The sequence below is a fragment of the Mustela nigripes genome, chromosome 6, assembly GCF_022355385.1.
Source record: "Mustela nigripes isolate SB6536 chromosome 6, MUSNIG.SB6536, whole genome shotgun sequence".
In the NCBI taxonomy this organism is placed as follows: Eukaryota; Metazoa; Chordata; class Mammalia; order Carnivora; family Mustelidae; genus Mustela; species Mustela nigripes.
Genome location: NC_081562.1, coordinates 30,872,752 through 30,893,461, shown reverse-complemented (window position 1 = coordinate 30,893,461; position 20,710 = coordinate 30,872,752). Strand labels below are relative to the sequence as shown.

Below are 20,710 nucleotides of genomic sequence, written 5' to 3'. Positions count from 1 at the left end.
TTTTTTTTTTTCTAGTTGCAACCCCTAAATGAATATGTATGTTGCTTTTTCTTCCCTACTCAATACTCTTTCTCTTTGTCCTTATCAATCCCAGAATCTCAGTTTTTAAATATTTGACATCAGTGCAGAGGTTATAAGTAAATTGTGTAAAATTCCACACTATAAGTGATAAGAAGTGCAGTATTTTTATCCAGTCATTCTAAATGAATATTCTAAAAACCATATTACATGACAGTTTACCAAACAGAGAACTCCAGAAACTAGAGAACCTGCACCTGGGAAAAGAGAACTAAATCCTGAAAGAAAAATTAAGAAACATTAAGAAAACTCAGAAATCCAAAACATATAGCAGATATTTTAAAGCTTGATTTAAAAAGTAAAAGGGAATCACACACACACAAAAGCCAAAGGATATATTTTTTTTAAAAAGCTAGAAGAGCTTAAAATTCTAAACTTAAGTAGAGAAGCAAAAATGGAAATCTATTTCTAATTTTGTCCCCAGGTCTCTTAGCAAAGAAAATGAACTTGAAGGTTTGACAACTGTTCTCCCATAGAACAAAAACTACAATTTTTATAATGATACCCTAGATACTAGCAACAACCTCATGAAATAAGCAGGGTGAGTCATATTATCCCCTTAACTATCTCTGAAAAACCAGGGGTTAAGACAATGGACATACAGCTTATCTAGTTGCAGAGCCAAGTCCTGAACCCAAGTCTAATCCCTTCTTATCCTCTATATTATAATGTGTCTACAGATGAGGTTCAAAAACAAATCCTCCAAAGCTCCGGAAATTCTTGGGAAACATCTGGTAAAGAGTCACAGATCTTGCCAAGCCCTGTGTGCCAAATGACTAAACCTGACTCAAGGTCATCCGTATTTCAACTCTAGGATCTATTATCTCCTGTCTTAGCTCAGGTCTGCAGGAAATGTCCAGGCTGTGTTTCTTTTGTGAATTTCTCCACCAGCCTAATTGTAATAATTATTTTCAACATTTACCATGCTGGGGAGTTTCATTAAACACTCTGTCCTAGTGTCTACCAAGTCACACTATTTACAGTCAACCAAACTGGGCGTGATATGCAGTCCTTCTCCCAATGTCTCAATGAAAATTCTTTGTAGCTGACTCCCAAACCCCAAATCTATTACTTCCAGCCCTGACTGTTCTTTGAATCTCCAGTCTAACAGATTCAGCCACTGGTCAGTATTTCTTAACACCTCCTTCCCTTATTTTCTTTGAATGGCACCACTACCTGGTTAGTCCCATAGGCCCCAAATCATCCTTGAATACTACCTGTGATGTCGAGCCTCACATTTCACCAGTAATCAAAATGTGTTGATTCTTTTACTGCATATCTCCAAAGTGGTTCATGCTTTCCTATTTCCATGGCCCTGACCCTAGTCCAAGTCATCATTCTCTCTCATCTGTTTGGAATATTGGCTTCCTAGGTGGAAGGAACTCCATGACTCCAGCTCACTGCTTCCAACCATCAATCTGGCCACACCAACTTCTCATTACTTTCCTAAACCTTGGCTCTGATTGTATCACTCACATCTTTTCCAACCCTCCAACATCTCCTTACATGACTCCATAAAGTATATGTCCTATACTTGGAATTTTTCAAACTGACGTCCATATCGTTGTTTCTCAGCCTTTTAACCCTTCATGTGTGACTTTCCACTGGGAGTCTAACTAACTGTACAAATGGACTCTTGAACACACTTTCTGCATCTTCTGGCCTCCCTGACTCAGTTTATGCCATCTGCAGTATCCAGACGACTCCTTTCCTATTGCTATTAAAATTTTACCCATCATCCAAGATCTGGCTCAGTATATCTGCCACCTCCAACATCTAGCTTGTGATGAAGCCTTTCTCCTGTTGCTAGTGATTTCTCTCCTTTCAGATAAGGCAACTGTATATGGGTATACCTGTGTATAGTTCTAGGAGGTCCATCCATTCCACACCTATGTCAAGGATACATCCTCTGCAACGTAAGCATTGGTTTTGCCTTTGATCTCTTATTGCATTTGCCTTGTAAGCTCTTTTTATTGCTTTTTTAAGTTCATAAACCTCTAGTTTCCTTTTAAAAGTAGGTTATTATGCATATGCCTTGCCTTATTTCATTTTGTAGGCTATAAGCAATCTGAGGACATAACTCGGTTATATTAAGCTTTGCATCCAACCATGTACCTACTTACTAGAGTGTGTTGTGATTCCAACTCATTAGAAATGAAACTCATAGAAACACTAGAAATTATGTGTTTCCAGCTCATTACCTTATAATCTTTCCACCTTCTTTCCTCGTTTTTAAAATACCAAACCCTCCTTCTCTTCATCTTCCAATTATGGGTTATTTCATTTAAAGAACTAACTATTCCATTTTCTATTGTAGTACTACAATATTTATCTTAATTTGTTTTAGTTGGTGAAACCTACACTTCAGGGAGAAATCCCTGCCATATATCTGAGTCATTCCCTGAACTTTCCCCTTCCTTGTAAGCTAAAAAAAAAATGGCCATAATCCAAATTATACCTACTTTTAAAAATGCATAGCAAGAACTGCGAATGACATTTCAATCTTGGTGCTTTTTACTACTATTTTATTTCTTGGTATATTTCCTCTCCTACCACCTTATATTTTGCCCTCACCAACCTCTTCCTTTATCACACCCCTCTTCCCAAATTATACTTCAAGATCCTTGGCAGGTTTTAAAAACCTCTGCTGATACAGGGACCAGCAAAAGGCTTTACACAATGGGTACTCAGTAAATGACTACACATGATACCTATACATTTTGAATTTAGGGTCTGTAGATTCAGGATGACGAGCTGGATCTTTTGTCTTTTTCTTATCCTTCCTGTGTCTATTTTTGTTTTTATTTTCATAAATTTTGTTCTCACATTAATGCAATTCTGAGATTCCCATCTTCTCCATTTTCCTTCCCAACAAATATTTATTCATCAGTTGCATGCACAAAGTATAATAAGCTATATAGTTTGGTGGGATTCCAAAATGAAATTCAGAAACAAATCATGCCCTGTAAGAGCTTATGGCTTAGCAGAGGACACAAAATGTCTATAAAAGTAATTGAGAAGTCCTATTAGTGTGTATTACATGGGCATTTCAAGATGTATGAGCTGTCACATGAAATATAATGAGCTGGTCATAAATTTGGGAAGTCGGCTTTCTGAAGTGGTGGTACCGGAGTTCAGTCTTGAGCGAGCTCAGTGGACATGATGAGTAATACTTTATGAAGGAGAATGCCACCTCCGATTTCACCACTTGTAATGTGTGAGGAGTCCATTTGTAATCAATCCAGAGCTTCGTTTTAAACCCAGCTTGATTCATTGTAAACATGAACAGTATTTCACTTTTAAGAAAAACTGTCATTTCCCACAACTCTCCTTCCCCTTACTTTGGAGATTTTACTTCCCTATTGACCCAATTCAGCAAATTACGTGCGCATGCGTGCACACATATGCGATAAAAAGAAACCCCACTTTGCTTTCTTAAAGATTTTTAAAACTTTATTTTACTGAGGTAAGAACGCTTACTGTGAGCTCTACCCTCTTTCCACCTATTTAAGTACACACTACAGCACTGTGAACTATGGGCATAATGTGTCACAACAGGTCTCTAGCACTTATTCGTCTTGTAAACTAATAAAAAAAAACATACTTCAGAAGGACTGTCTTCCTTACTAGTGGTTAAATGTTCATTCCGGGTTTATTGACCCTGTCACACTCTTTCAACAAGCCTTGAGTGAGGGTCTACAACACAGAGGTTACAAGAGAGTCACTTGTGAAGGAGACATGGCAAGAACCAGCCAAGCTCTGCTCCTCTCCCTAACTATGCCCCAGTTGCTTGACTATGGCTGCTTTAACACGCAATTGTTTTCCCTCCTAAACACGTGCCCTGGGTTTTCCCATCATAATCCATTTTCCAAATGTCACAGGATAAATGCCTCAATTAAAAACCACATGATTAAAGACCTGTGTGCCAAAAGAGGATCCCAGTGATCAATGCAGTCCAAAACCAAACAGAGGACGTTACTTGAGACTTTAAGACTCAATTAACCATGTAGTGTGTGGTTTGTGGATGTCTAGCTTTAGGGAAGTGAAACGGCAGAGAACCTCCTGCGAGGCTCATGTTGGGGTTGAAGGGCAGAGAAATTATGTTTTCTAGAAACCTATGATTTCACCTTGCAGAGTATTGCTCCAGAAAATAAAAAGTATCAAGAGAAAATATCTACTTGTTAACATTGTTTGACAGAAAACATGAGCTTAGAGAGAAGGTCAGATGGTGAGCAGGGCAGGGGAAAAGGTGCTGTTTATACTTTGGATAGGATCAAGGGCCCAATTAAAGGCCTAATTTAGAAGTCCCTGTAATAGCAGGGTTAAAGGGTTAGAGAAATATGTGACATAATTATTATATTATGTTATTTGTGGCTGTTGAAAAATGCTCTCCAGCTACTAAAGTGAGCCCCTGGAGGAGTTAAAAAGCTCTGTGACCCAGCTTCCCTGGGACGGTTCAATCTGGAGATAAATTTCTGAATCTGGGACAAAAATGAAGTTGGAAGGACAGTGACCTATAAAGCAAAGGCAAAGCTCACCAACAGACCATCTATCGAAGAACCCCGGAGAGTAAATGATCTTCTGATGAGGAGGGACTGCAGGGAAAGAACTAAAGACTGAGGAAAATGCGAGGATGCTCATGTTCCACTCTGATAAATGCCCGGGACCCCAGAGCCACATCACAATGAGCAGTGAGTTGGCGGTGGAGGTAGAAACGAGCGGAGCAGGAACTGAGGCTGGGTCAGGTTAGTGCCGTTGTGGTGCTTGCCCCAGCCCCTCCCCGACCCTGCTCCTCTGGAACCTGCAGCTGGGCCCCTGAGAAAGTAGACAGGAGAGCAAACAGGAGAATCCGCACCTCCTGGCCATGGTTTCTTACTCTTCTCCCACAAGCCCTCCACAGTCCTTCATGATCTCAATGGGTCTCTGTTTCTGGTTTATGTTTACGGCATCCTGGGCTCTGGACTGGGATGAGGCACAATGACTGCCAGTCCCATGGCACGCAGCACTTTACCTTGACAACTTTCTTCTCCTGATCCCTTAAGATAGTTTGGTCCTTTCTCTTTTTCCTTTAAATAGCAAGGAAACATTTTTGGCATTCACTTGTTTCAGCTTCTGAGATACTCTTTTTTTTTTTTTTTTAAGATTTTATTTATTTATTTCACAGACAGAGATCACAAGTAGGCAGAGAGGCAGGCAGAGAGAGAAGGAAGCAGGCTCCCTGCTGAGCAGAGAGCCCGATGCGGAACTCGATCCCAGGACCCCAGGATCACGACCTGAGCAGAAGGCAGAGGCTTTAACCCACTGAGCCACCCAGCCGTCCCCTGAGATACTTTTTTTATTATGTTATAGTAGCCACACCTAGCTGAAATGGGTTTTATTTACTCTTCCTCTCTTAATATTACTTTAGTCCTAATTTTTTTCCCCTTTCCTAAATTTTTTTTTTTCTGGCCTCTAAATAGCAAACACTCCACTGTTAATTTTTTGTATACCTCCCACACAAGACGAATCCACTAATCAGGACCACTATTCTCTTCTTGTCTTTCAAAATGTCGAACACAGGTAACTGAATTGTGCATATGTAATTCACTGTAACAGCTTCCGTTAACATACTGACATCAGTTTAATAGTCAATTTACTATATTTTGTTTCTGAGTTTAAGCATCTAAGATGTATTATTTTTTTAAATCTTTCATCTTGAATTTGAAAAACTTACCAAGGTACGAAAGTAACAGTGTTGATAGAAGCCACAATTACACCTCTTGAAACTCTCTCTCTTTTTCTTGCAACATACTGAAAAACAGAGAGAAAAATGCTATTTGCTTTTGGACAGAGATTCTGCAGGATACCGTGATCTTGGCATTGTAAAAGGCAGTTTTTCTGTAAATACAGTTAGAAAAGGTGACAAAATTGAGAGGGAAGCTTACCTTCATAAACAATACTGAAGAGAAGAAGGAAGACTTTATCTGCTTCAATATAGTCTTCCCAAGTAATGTACACATACTAAAAATTCCTATCTGTACTTCATACGTGTATATGTATATACAAAGGCATGACTGAAGAGAAAGTAACATGCCAAACTAAACTATAACTGGAGGTAAAGCAAAATATTAGTATTTAGGCAATATGGGGTAAGGTAAAAGTGATCAGCATCAGCTACAGTAAATGCAAAGTTTTCAAAACAATTTTTGTGTTTGGGCTTGGAGAAAATACTAAACAGACTGAGAAGAGCTAAGTGCTCCAAAAGCTAGAGGGAAGCCATATATATCAAGGATGCAAAAGAAAGTCACTGCAAGTATCCTGACTAGGAGGTAACCTCATGAACCGGGGTTTACGGCATAAGGAGACAAGGGTACGGTTTAGAAAGGGGAAGGAAAAGCAAGGTTCTGTGGCAGCTCAACCAAGACATCATAAAGATATGGATGAAGATGAATACTATTGCCAAAGAGCTAAGACACAGGGAGGAGGAATCAGTAAGTCCTATGGGTGGCATAGAAATGAAGGAGAATGTGCAGATGAGCCTCCAGAGCCCTGGGATGGGGCATCCAAGCAAGATTCTGCTGCTTAGAGAAAGGGAGCCTAGAGGATCACTACTGATGCCTGAAGATAGCTCACAAAGATGTGAAGGTCTTTTACAGGTAAGTGGAGATGCGGCACCGAAGCAAGTGTGAGAGGTACGAAATGTGGATAAAGATCACCGATACGCATTGGGAGATGCCATGCAGAGCAAGTAACTTCTTAAAGACATATAAGCATGTGCATGGTTGGTGAAATGGCAACTGTCAAGCTTACTTCTGCACATATTTAGCAAATAAAGTACCTTATTTCATTATCCTCTTCATTAATCTGTATATTTTCAACTGTCCTTGTGAGATTTGGTTGTTTCTTCTGGGAAAAGAACAGGATATGTATTATAAAAATATCATGTATAATATTCAAGAGGTTAATGGTATCAGTTGTATATTTTATGTCAATAACTCCAATATCAGGGTTCCCCCCCCCTAGCATGCAGCATATAAAATACTTCTGCAATAAATAAATATGGAAAATGCACCATATTATCAACTTTTTTAGGGGGTTGGAGGTGAAAAAGTAGTATCAAATTCAAAAGACAGTTCAAAAATTTGAACCACAATGATTTAGTGCATTTCAAAATGTTGGATAGGTTTCTGTGAGAAGAGAACAGAAGAAGAGAAATCCAAAATAGCAGATAACACAATGGCACTTCTGTTTGGCTTTAAAAGCAAATCATAGGATTTGTAACCTATTTCTTCCTTTTTCTATTTGCTGCGGGCTATGAAAATCAGTTCCCATTTCTTAAGTGTGCCTTTTCAGCAGTGGGAGGATTGTCTCCTAAGCATGATAAGGAATAAGGGGAAAAACCTTTAGATTTAGAGTCTATTGAGACTAAGTTAAGGTAGGACCTTTTCTCAGAAAAGGGCAGTTTGGTAATCGTTTATGTAAATCAAGTATGCACAAATAAATATCTAAAGTTCATGAAGTTTTGATCAAGGAGAATAAAAAAGGAATAGCAACCCTTACCTTCCAGTATAAGGCTCCAAAAGCAAACCCAATTACAAGAGAGAAGAATGCTGGCAAGGCCATGGCTGCCCACTGCAAGTTGGAGTCTCCAAGGGGGTTTGCGGCCTTCCCTGTAATTCAACAGTGCAGTGGTGAGCGGCACATCCCGGACAGAGGTTTTGCTCTTAACCTATGGCTGTTCCCAACTGTTGCCATAACGTACTCTTGGCCCAGCTCTGTTTAAAATATTTGGAACCCTGATATTTCCGCGGAGTATTGTTTTGGGACAGCCAGACAAGTCCATGTTGTCTCCAAAACACTTTAAGTTGAAAAATAAAAGAAAAGCCACAGAAGGATCTTTGACGTGGCTGATGTTGACACACATGGAACACAGATGACATATTCCTAAAGGCGATTTGTACTCTCGAGCAAATCCATTTTCCATGACTTTATCTTCGAAAACTTTTTTTGTTTTCTCACTCTTCACATCTTGCCAAGAAATTTGGAAGAGGACATTTTGCAACCCGGATTGAGGACAGTAGGCATTAAGCTGCTTTGCCTGTCACAAGTACTAAGTCATTAAGTGGACTTAGCTATTAGTTAGGTACCTCATACTTAAAGCCATGGCGTTTCCTCATCACATCCGCAGTATACCTTTACTGGATGTCAGAGCGTGGCCGGCTCTGTGTTAAGGACTAAAGGTTTGATTTTTCGGACCTTTTATGTTGGAAAGCCTGAGACCATTAAACACTAAAGAATGGTTGAAAATACCAGTGTCTTCTCACAGCAAGAGATTGGGCGGGGGTGGGGGGGTGCTGTTTGAGGGAAAAAAACATGTAAGATTAACTTAGGACTCCTTTTGACCTTGCTCAGCTCCTCCGTGAGCAGCAAAATGATTCATGAATTAAACAAAACACATCTACCATCTACCACAAGGTTCTCTTCTCTCTGTCTCCTTACAAGGAACAACCTGGTTGTTAGAGACACAGACACATGTGCCGACCTGTACGAAAAGAACCGGAAGTCTTCAGTTTTCCTTTGGTGAAGGAATACATTTAGAAATTATATATTTTCAGCAATTATAGGATCAAATGCAAACTAATCCAAGGTAAATGATTGTTTGGGGCTATATTATGCAACATTTGGGATATGGTGTCAGCCTATAGTCACCTGTTTAACATATTAAGTACATAACATAAAAGATCCAAACCACTGTACATGTGTAAACATTTACAGGGAGAACATGAACTTACAGATTTAACCTGAGAGGCCAGAAACAAATCTTATCTACTACAGAGAGAATAGGAATTGCCCATTTCCCCACCATTTGTAAACTGGGAGCATGGAATTCACTAATCGCTGGACTCCTATTTCCAAAGGGCTCTAATAGGAAATGTGTGTGTGTGTGTGTGTGTGTTGGGGAAGGGTGTCATGGGTGCCCCTTACACTTAAGAAAGGGCGATGGGGAGGGAAGTGGGGTCTTCCATTCATATAACTACACATCACTTCCTTGAGACTAGACTAGCGTATCTTCTGATCGCCCCCCACCCCAACCATCCTATAGCCTCGTGGGAAATAAGTTTTAGGCACTTTAAAGTAGAATTCAACATCAATTCTTTCATTAGAAAAAAAGAGTTACAACGTGGAATTTGGTATAATCGATTGGTGGTACTACCATTGTTGTACTAATACAGCTATTTTAAGGGTTATAGCAAAGATTGTGTATATTAGTCTGGAATTTAACTACCATTTATAAAAGTATTTTCTCTTAGAAAATGGACTCAGAATTATAAGCAATTCTTGACATTTTAGGAGTTTTCATATCACTATCTGTACGTAACTTGGCTATTTGTGGTTGTATTCCAGTAACAAGTCTGAATTCTCCTTGAGGGCCACTGTGCTGTTGATGAAGGATAGCTGGAAGGCAGGGACAGGAGCCCCTCCCCCAAACCCCCAGGAAGAGGAAACCACCCTTAAAAGGACTTTACCCTGACATGGAAGGAATCCTCCCTTCCTTCCCATGTGACAAAACCCTGACTGGATGACAGGCAGTGGGAAGGTTCATCAGATTGACCCAGCCTGTCAGCAAGTCCATAAAAACACCTAGACTTAGAAACTCCCGTGGCAACCCCTTTGGGTTTTCTCCTACCTTGGGAGCTCTGTACTATCACTTTGCTATCACTCACTAAAGCTTGTTTTGCTGCCCACCACTCTGTCTGGTCTACCTCTTCATTTTTTGAGGTGGCATGACCAAGAACCATGGGCACAGACAGAGAAAAAAAATTCCTGCAGCACTATGGCCCACAGTGTCTCTTGGGACTGCTGTGTGGTTATGATAGATTTGACCAGGAGGGATCCGAGAGGGGTCCCCTCATGAAGATATACACAGAGAACAAAGGAAGCTATTAATATTTTTGTCCCCAGACTCCAGTCAAAAACAAAGGAGCTGGGTTGGTGCTATGGAGAATTCTATTACATATACTCGGCTACCAGAGGCCCTAGAATCAAGGCAAGCAACATCATAAATTCTTCCTGTTCTTTCCCAAAGCCAAATCTTGACTTGAGCCATTCAGACCACAGGAAAGACCAGGGCCACTAACAACAAGCAGAAGTGGCTTACCAAAGTGAGATACTCCGGGATTCTCTGCTCACCGTCTTTCTCAGGTAGGACAGCCCCTAAAAGTTTTCTCAAATCCATGCTGGACAAGAGACCTCACTCTTCCAGAGTAGTCACTTTTTAACTACTTTAAAAGTTCCACCCCCAGAACTCTGGCCCCAAAGTCCCAGAACCTGACTAACACATTGCAGCAGTCTACCTGCAGGAGAGGGAGGACATTGCAGCAGTCTACCAGCCGGAGAGAGGGAGGAGGGGGCCTCCTAAAGACTGGGAGGGGAAATGGACCAGAGGAACTGAGCTTCACCTCCTGGAGGAGTCAATATTGCTTTGCTTTTGTTATTTCTCCCTAATGCAAAGAGCTTAATAGCCAGCCTTTGGTTCTTTCCAGAAATACTACAGTCCCTCTAGCAGAGAGAAAAAAAGAATGTTATCAGAAAAGGCTTATTCACTCCCAAGGCTACTGCTGCTACTTACTGGAGATCAGTGAAATTTGAACTGTGTGCCTCAGGGCCAAATGGTGGGTATTTGGCCCTACAGATGCCCAAGCTAGTAACAAAGCTTTGCTTTCATGTAAAGACTGCCACATAAAACTTGTAGGGTGAGGAAGCTCATCTGGATAGGATTTGAGTAATCCCACATCTCTGGGCTTTGTTGTCATAATTCTGTTCCTTATTATGAATGTCCAAAATTAATGGAAACTGACTTGTTTGGTTTGACCAATAATACCCAACATCTGTTCAAATACAGAACACAAAAAACTGTGCTATGATTTTGCTGACCTGCTTTTTCAAATGATTTTACTTACAGGCATTACCATGCCTGTGAACATGGACCTCTTGGTGCTTAGAAAACCTTCAAATCAGTACCCCTCCTTAATTCAGATTCAAAGCTCATTGCAGGTTGCCATAAGTACTGACCCACAGCCTTGGTGCACCTAATTATTCTAATAACGATGAACATGTATTATAAATAAGGCATAGCTCCGAGTTGGTGTGTGTTGACACATTTAAAACTCACAGAAACTCTATGAAGGAGGTACTTTCATCCTTCACTTGACTGGCAAGTCCAGAGAGATTAACTTGCTCAAGGTCACACAGTTATCCAAGGGCCAACACTGATATAGAAGCCCAGGCAGTCTGACTCAAAGACTGTCTTTTTAGAAGATGAATAAAGTAATGTCAAAGTAAGGATAACTTCCGTATCATTTAAATATAGTCTGCAAGGATCTTAAACATTCTTTTAGCTTGATACAAAGGAAATTACTATTATTTTGAAAACACAACTCTTTCTGGATAACTTGAACACTTCTAATAAGGGAGAATCATGGCATAATAAAAAAACACTCATGTCTCAGGACTCCTTCATATAGCTACCATGACCACTTTTGGGGATTTTTATCCTGCAAATTTCCCTTCAAATTTCCCTGGCCATATCCCTCCAAAAAGTCTCATCTCCTTTATGATATGACTAAAAACATTGACATACTTCTATTATAATAGATATTGTAATATATATATATATGATAAAAATACTAGGACTTTCTCTTACAAGAAGGTAAACTCTACAAGAGCAAGCCTTTGCACATGGGTATCTAAGTGCCATGTTAATGAGTAACGTCTCCTGGCAAAAAGCTGCAAATTATGCAAGATTCATATTTTTTTTATAAAAAGGAAAAAAAAAACAAAAAAAGAAGGCTGACCATTTTGTAATAAAAAAAATGAATAGGTGTTTTATATTCAATGTCCTTTGAGGTTAAGTAGAAAAGACCTTTGCTTCCAACCATGGTAATAACATATTAGCCTTCCCAACCTAAATAACTGTTATACTAAACAAATTACCTGAGGTAGTTACTTTCATACATTAGTCAATAGGTAGCTCAAGAACGTAATCCCTTAGAATAAAAACGTATCTGGTGAGGCCCATGATTGTCTTCATTTTCTGGCTGGGAGGTATGGAAGATAGAACCCAACTAGGGTTCAGTAGTTTCACAGAAATAAGGAATCAGAGACTGAAGTTCAGGGATGCAGATGTGTCTGGAGTTTGTGGGGCAAGGTTATTGGTGGGAAAGGAACTGTGTAGAAAAGGAGCACCAGAAATCTCTGGAGGAACCTCCCTAAGTCAATGGTTAAAAAAAAATAAGCTGTACATGCAAGGAAGAGACTTCACAAAGCCTGGCAATAAACAATATCTGGGAAGCTATGATCTTGACTGTTGATCAGAGACAAAGGAGCTCTGACAAGCCAGAATGGGGAGAATAATAGGCACTCAAGAGGTACCTTAGAAATTCTATGCCTTAGCAATAAGCCTATGTTCCCCATTCCTTCTAAGAAAGCTCAAAAACAAGACAGGGAAGGAAAATAAAGAAAATCTGCCACTAACTGAACTATCTGTATAAAACTCAGAAGTATCTAAAGAAATGCTATAAAATCTACATTCTCATAAACATAATATCCACAATATCCAGCATGTATTCAAAAATAACCAGCCACTTAAAGGGAAATGCGACCCATAATCAGGGAGTTGGGGGCAGTCAACACATACCAACACTGAGATGACCTGTATGTTGAGATCAGGAGATGAGAACTTCAGAGATTCAGAACAACAGCTGGCCCCTGAACAATGCAGGGGTTAGGAGCACCAGCCTCCTGCACAGCAGAAATCTACATGTAACTCTGACTTCCCTAAAACTTTACTAATAGGCCACTGTTGACTGAAAGCCTTACCGATAACAAACAGCACATATTTTATACATTATAGCTATTATATATATTAAAATAATCTAAGGAAAATGTTAAGAAAATCATGAGAAAATAAATTTACAGTACTGTAAAAATCTGTGTACAAGTGGACCCAGGTGGTTCAAACCCCTGTTGTTCAAAGGTCAACTATACATCCAGGGGCCAAAAAAGAAAATATCATAATGAATATGCAGATGGAAAATCTCAGCAGGAAAATATACAATAAAAAATTAAATGCAAATTTTAGAATTAAATGCAAATTTTAGAATACAAACTTAGAAATGAAAAAATGTACTAGATCCAAACCCATAGAATGTATAGCACCAAGACTGAAACCTATGTAAAATAGGCACTTTGAATGGCTATGATGTGTCCAGGAAAGTTTATCAGTTTTAACAAAGGTTAAATATTCCCTCTCTGTGGGGAATATTGATAATGGGAGAGGCTGCACATGGGTATGGGCAGGAGGTATGTGGGAAATCTATGTAGCTTTCCCTAAATTTTGCTATGAACCAAAACTGGTTTAAACAAAATTAAAAGCAATTGTATTGGATGAAAAAAAATGTATTGAATGAAACGTTCAGCAGCTTACAGATGGCAGAAGAGTAGGGAAACTTGAAAACAATAAGAAATATTGCAATAATGCAGAAATATTCCATAATTTTTATGCAATAATGCATAGAAATTATGCATTTTGGTGAACAGAGAGATTGGGGAGAGAGAGAAAAAATTCTGAATAAAACCTCCATAATCTGTGAGACAAGATCAAACTACCTAATAAATATGTGATTGCTATGGGTGTGATTAAATATACTATGTGTGATTCCTTTTGGAGAGGAGAGAAAATGAAGAAAAATATTTGAAAGAGTTATGGACAAATTTTCCCCAAGATTTTGGGAAAATACACTTATGTATCAAAGAGGCTTGACAATATGCAAAAGAAAAAAAAATACAAAAAAAACCCCCAAAAAACAAAAAAAAACAAAACCCAGTCCTAGGCACATCTTAGTCAAGCTACTACACAGAAGAAAAACTTGAAAGGCAGAGGGAAAAATGACCCAGTACATATTAGAACAAATATAAACTCTGGATGCCTTTTTCTCAGAAAACAATAAAAGCAGGAAGACAATTAAGTGACATCTTTAAAGGACTGAAAAAAAATTCTGACTACTCAGAATTCTGTATCCAGTAAAAAGCACCTGCAGTACTGAAGACATTTTTTTTTAAAAGATTTTATTTATTTATTTGACAGAGAGAGCTAACAAGCAGGCAGAGAGGCAGGCAGAGGGAGTGGAGGAAGCAGGCTCCCTGCTGAGCAGAGAGTCTGATGCGGGGCTCCATCCCAGGACCCTGAGATCATGACTTGAGCCAAAGGCAGTGGCTTAACCTACTGAGCCACCCAGGTGCCCCAACATTTTTTTTTCTTAAGTACGCTCCATGCCCAGCACAGAGCCCAATGTGGGGCCCAAACTCATGACCCAAAGATCAAGTCCTGAGCTGGGATCAAGAGATGGTCACTAACACAATGAGTCACCCAGGTGCCCCCATGGACATTTATTTTTTTTTTTAATATTCTATTTATTTGACAGAGATCACACGTAGGCAGAGAGGCAGGCAGAGAGAGAGAGGAGGAGGAAGCAAGCTCCCCGCAGAGCAGAGAGCCTGATGTGGGGCTTGATCCCAGGACCCTGGGATCATGACCTGAGCCGAAGGCAGAGACCTTAACCCACTGAGCCACCCAGGCGCCCCCCCACGGACATTTTTTAATTAAAAAACAACAAAAAAAAAGATTTTGTTGCCAGTAGATTTACACCACAGGAAATACTAAAGGAAGTACTTTAGACTGAAAGGAATTAACACTAGATGGAAAGTTCGGTTTACAAGAAGGAATGCAAAGTTTAAGAAATAATATATGGGTAAATACAAAAGACAACTATATTCTTTTGTTTTTTAAAAAAGACATAGGATAGCTTAAAGCAATAATTATAAGACTATAGTGAGGCTTATAACCTATGTAGATCTATATGTCAACACAGCACAAAAGATGATTCTCATATTTTTTTCTTAAGTGCTACAATATTAAGTAGAACACTGCAAGATGTATACTGTAATTCCTAAAACAACCATAAAATAATGCAAAGAGAGCTATTGAAAATAAAATTAACAAAATTAACCCAAAATCAATCTGGAAAGGAGAAACAAACAAATGAAGCAAATAGGAAATAAATGATAGGCCCAAATCCAACCATACCAATAACTGTATTAAATATAAATGGATAAAATACTCTAATTAAAAGTCAAAGACAGCCTAGCTGAAATAGCAAGGCCCAACTATACACTGACTACCAGAGATGATCTTTAAAAATAGAGACAGTAGGTTGAAAAGAAGAAAGGTATACCATGAAAACAGTAAGCATTAAGAAAAACTGGCTCCACTAACGCAGACAAAATACACTTCAAGACAAAGAATTCTAGCAGAGATAATGATGATTATTTCACTATACCCACCTAATAATACAGCTTCAAAATATGAAGTAGAAAATACATAACCAAAAGGAGAAATGGCAAAAACCACAAATAAAAGATTTTTACTGTTCCTCTATTAGTAGTTGATAAAGAAAATTAGATAAAAAAATTTAATAAGCATTTGGAAGATCTGAACATTATCAGCCATTTTGATCAAATTTTAGAATGCTACACTCATTATTTGAATGATACACATAAGTTTCAATAAATTTTGAAAGATTACAGTGTATGTTTTCTGACAACAGAATTTAGAAACCAATAAGATATCCAAAAAAACTACATATTTTTAGACATTAAGTAACCCACTTTTAAATTACTCATGAATTAAAGAAGAAATCACATGGAGAATTAAAAGATATTTTTGAAGAAATAATGGAAACACAATATATCAAAATGTGTGGGATGCAACTAAAGTTGCTTACAAGAAAATTTATAACTTTAAGTGCTTCCAACAGAAAATTAGAATGGCTTAAATCACTAATCAAACTTTTCAACCTTAAGGACTTCAACTACAACTTAGCTGAACAAACTAAGCCCAAAGTAAAAAGAAGGAAATAGGGCGCCTGGGCGGCTCAGTGGGTTAAGCTGCTGCCTTGGCTCAGGTCATGATCTCAGGGTCCTGGGATCGAGTCCCGCATCGGGCTCTCTGCTCAGCAGGGAGCCTGCTTCCTCCTCTCTCTCTCTGCCTGCCTCTCTGCCTACTTGTAATCTCTCTGTCAAATAAATAAATAAAATCTTTAAAAAAAAAAAAAGAAGGAAATAATAAAGATGAGAAACCAATGAAATATAAATTAAGAAGCCAAAAGTTGCATCTTTGAAAAGATTAATAAAATAAAATCAGTAGTTAGTAAGAAAGACCTTGACTGGTTAACACAGTCTCTTTCTAAAACTTTTCAGATCTGATATGTTTTGTAATTCAGAATTTTGAGATTTTAGAAGATTCTGTCTTACAGATATTGTATATAATATCCTCAGCAAAGTCTAGGTAGCATGCTGTGATCAAACACAATATTTCTATAGTGAAATCTATAAATATTCACTTTTAGAAGGAGAAAAACTATAAACAGCCTTATCTCAGTTTAGGTCAGGTCAGGTTTTGGTGCCAAAAATTCCCAAACAAATGGATTTTAGAGGTTTTTAAATTTTTTCTGAATTACAGAACTGGTATTGTGGATTTGTACTAAATTGATTATTACTTTTTATAGGTAGGTCCTCTCTATGTCCTTGAACATATGACAGTACCCCATTACTAAGTCTTTTTTTTTTTTAAAGATTTTATTTATTTATTTGACAGAAAGAAATCACAAGTAGATGGGGAGGCAGAGAGAGAGAGAGGGATGCAGGCTCCCTGCTGAGCAGAGAGCCCAATGTGGGGCTCGATCCCAGGACCCTGAGATCATGACCTGAGCCGAAGGCAGCGGCTTAATCCACTGAGCCACCAGGCGCCCCGCCATTACTAAATTAAGGGATAACTTTTTAAACTAAGATCATAGGATGATTTTTTTTCCTTCTACAGCTTCCTTGAAACTAGAGGATCAGAATATTTAGTAAAATCCAATGACCTTTATAACGACCTTCCCTGTATTTAAAAGGAGGACATCAAACTACCAGGAAATTGGGTCCTTAGTCAAAGAGCACATAAATTTAAGGCGAAGAAGCATATTCTCTTCTAACATTATTTTATAGTAAATAAAATCATCAGATGCACAAATATAAAATTGTAAATACTGATATAGCAAAACTGAAAATATCCTTAGAATTCTAATACAACCAACATCTGTACTTTCAATTTTAAAATTCCATTTTGTCAGGCAAATCCCACAACAAATATATTAAGTTGACAATGAATAAAGCTTAAATCATATTTCTAAAAGTAACTATATGACTTATTTAAAACAATCTTAACAGATTTTGGCCCAATACTCTAAAGATCATCTTGGGTTGTAGGGAAACCCATTCCTACAAAACTAATATTTATTTACTTATTAAAAAATTTTTTTAAAAAATATTTATTAATTTGAGAAAGAGAGAGAGTGCACACAAGCAGGAAGGGCAGACAGAGAGGGAGAAAGAATCTCAAGCAGATTCCATGCTGAGTGAGGAGCCCATGCGGGGCTTAATCTCATGACCCTGAAATCAGGACTTGAGCCAAAACCAAGAATCAGACGCTTAAGCAACTGAGCCACCCAGGCACCCCCAAATTTTCATTTAAATTCTAGTTAGTTCACATATAGTATAATATTGATTTCAGGAGTAGAATTTACTGATTCATCACTTACATAGAAACCTAATATTTAATTCTCAGGAAGATTGTAACAGGAAGAATAGTACCAGAACAGTATTAATATTATAATTGCAGAAATTTCCTTTAAAGCCCATGCAATACTCCCATAGGTGCTAACTGGAGCCATGCATGCATTAAATCAGACGTATGTACTTACTATTACTGCTACTGCTGTCATTCCTAAGGGAGCTGGCTGCAACAGGGGGTAACATAAATGGTTTTGTGACACTGACTCTGGAATCTAAATAGAAAGCAATAATGTGTCAGTGTTGCATGGTGATTTACATAAATTACAGAGTGTGCAAAAGGTTGAAGTGCAATACCAGAGTACTTTCAAGGTCTGCTTCCCAAATTTTGATTATTCAGATCCTATTTATTTCTTACTGGGTCCTGTTCTATTTTAATTAAGAAATTCATCACAGTCACCTTACAGGGCAAAGATTCATTGCCTGTATACTTAACAAACATAAGTAATACAGATTTTCCCAGTGGGAAAACAAGTCTCAATACTGAGTAACTGGTAAAGATCAGAATTCATGACTCAGAGGTAGACCTTAAGGAAAAGGCTTGAAAAGGGAACATTAAGAAAACTGGAGATGAAGAGTAACACACACTATACAATACAAGCAAGTATCAGATAAATCTACCTCCCATATTGTTTACCAACAGAAAATTCTTATATTTGAAAATGACAAGTGTTGCTTTGGTTTGAAAACCAACAAATCAACTGATTATTTCTTTCATGCCATTTATATATGTCTCTGTGTTAGACATGTACACATACATCTTTCTCTAGCTACACATATATTTGGGTCAGAGGTAGAGTCTTACCTATATATACAAGATTCAAGCTTGCTTTTCACATATGAATTGGAAATTCTTATTTGTCTTACCTTTTTCAGGACTTAATGTTGAAGGGAGCACACATTCACTAGTTTTAGATGCCACTGTTTCCAAGTCCTTGAGGGCATCAATGGATCTGTTAAAAATTCTGAAGAAATCTTCAGGGGTAAAATGCCTGGGTTCTGGGTTCTTAGGTGATTTTTTTACATTCTGGAAGAAAACAGGATTATATTCTTCAGACAGTTTACAGATCTAACTGATGTCGAGGTAACAGGCTATAAAAATGTCCCCCAAAGATGCAAGTAAAACTAACACTTTTAGACAACTATCTTAACCTACATAATTCAAATTGGTACTGGAATTGAGCCCCACTTTGGTCTGGGGCTCAATTCCAGATAAAGGAATGAAGTGGTGGTGGGGGTAAGGTGAATAGGGTATCAAAACAAAATAATGTTAGCAACAAATTAGAGACACTGTTCTTTAAAGATGCTCACTAAGATAATGATTCTTTTATTTTTTATTTTTATTTATAACTTTATTATATTATAATATATATTTATTTATATATTTTTATTTTTTATATTTATTTTTATTAAAAAATACCTCATAACATATGCTCTAAATATATGTCATTTATATTTTATACATTTATTTACATATTTATATATATTTTTTAAATATTTTATTTATTTTATTTTAAAAAATCCCTCTTATAACACATGCTCAAAATAGCCCCAGATTAAAAAGTCAGATAATACTAAATAGTGGGAAGAATACGGAAAAGGGGGACTCTATATATTGGTAGAATAATATAACTTGGTGCGTTTGGTAAGGTTGGACATGTGCCCATTCTGTAACCCAGAAATCCCACTTTGGGTGAATGCGCTAGAGAAGCTCTTGCACATACATGCGAGGAGACATACAAAGAAAAGTTCTTAGCAACAGTGTAATATAACCCTTACATCAAACAACAGAAGAGTGGTTTAACCATGAGAGACTCTTAACTATAGGAAACCCACTGAGGGCTGCTGGAGGGGAAGTGGGGGGGGATCAGGTAACCTAGTGCTAGGCATTAAGGAAGGCACGTGATGTGATGAGCACTGAGTGTTATAAGCAACTGATGAATTACTGAACTCTACACCTGAAGCTAATGATGGACGATATATTGGTCAACTGAATTTAAATTTATTTTTTAAAAAAGTGGTTTAATAAATATCAGTATATTAAGTCCATTCTATAAGCAGGAAAAACTTAATTTCAGCTCTATGCCTCAAAGTGGATATATCTTATAAACATAATGCTGAGCAAAAGAACCAAGTTATAAAAGAAATAAGTATGATTAATTTCTAGAAATTCCCCAGGAAAGCAAACCAGACTTTATTTTAGGAATTCATACATGCATGACTGTCTATAAATAAAAGTAGGTAACAATAACACCCATGTAAGTACTTGCTATGAACCGCACTAAGTGCTGTATACATATTAACTCCATCTCCAAAAACAATAGAGAAATACCACTTGGGTTCTAGCCACAGTGTCATGATTAGCAAATGAATACTCTTCAGTATCTGGGATGCTCTTCTTGACATCACCATTTACCTAATACTTAACTCATCTTTCAAGCCCCTGTGGTGGATTATTTCCTTCACGACATTGTTCCTCAGATGCCCTACTTTTTGTGACCTCTGCCTCTTATCACTGCCATCAGAACCCTATTTGTACTACTATGATATAAAAAGACATGTTAATTCTAAAACGTCATAGACTGTAAGACACACTAATTTAGAAATTAAAAAGCAAAGCAACAGATGTGATGAGATGTAGTGAGGAGGCTCTTAGTGCGGTAAGAATTCCAAGTGTGAACACAAAGGGGATGAATATTGGGTCTTACAGAGAAACTGGAATTTGGAGAAATATTTAAGTTTTACACTACAGAATGATCTCTAAAACATATTTAAACACCTAGAAGGCCTGTAGGGCAGACAATGAATTGTGAACTCTATGCCAAAGCAGGTCTTCCAAGACCTATTTTATTATGGAGTGTGGTATTCTAAAATAATAATTAAAATGTTTATTAGGATTTATTTTGCCAGACATGGTCCTAAG

The 20,710-nt window shown here is 37.9% G+C and overlaps 1 protein-coding gene across 2 annotated transcripts in view; it reads right to left on the bottom strand.

Moving 5' to 3' along the window:
- KITLG (KIT ligand) overlaps nt 1–20,710 on the bottom strand; it is a 90,891-nt gene that overhangs the window by 6,422 nt on the left and 63,759 nt on the right. The window contains exons 5-9 of one of the 2 annotated variants that reach the window (XM_059402373.1): nt 18,655–18,814; nt 17,919–18,002; nt 7,618–7,727; nt 6,896–6,963; nt 5,792–5,868 (exon numbers count right to left, since the gene is read on the bottom strand). In XM_059402373.1, the coding sequence (XP_059258356.1) occupies nt 5,829–5,868; nt 6,896–6,963; nt 7,618–7,727; nt 17,919–18,002; nt 18,655–18,814 (462 nt within the window). In that variant the 3' untranslated portion in view covers nt 5,792–5,828. The remainder of the gene's footprint in view (nt 1–5,791; nt 5,869–6,895; nt 6,964–7,617; nt 7,728–17,918; nt 18,003–18,654; nt 18,815–20,710) is intronic. The other variant, XM_059402374.1, reaches the window with a different exon arrangement.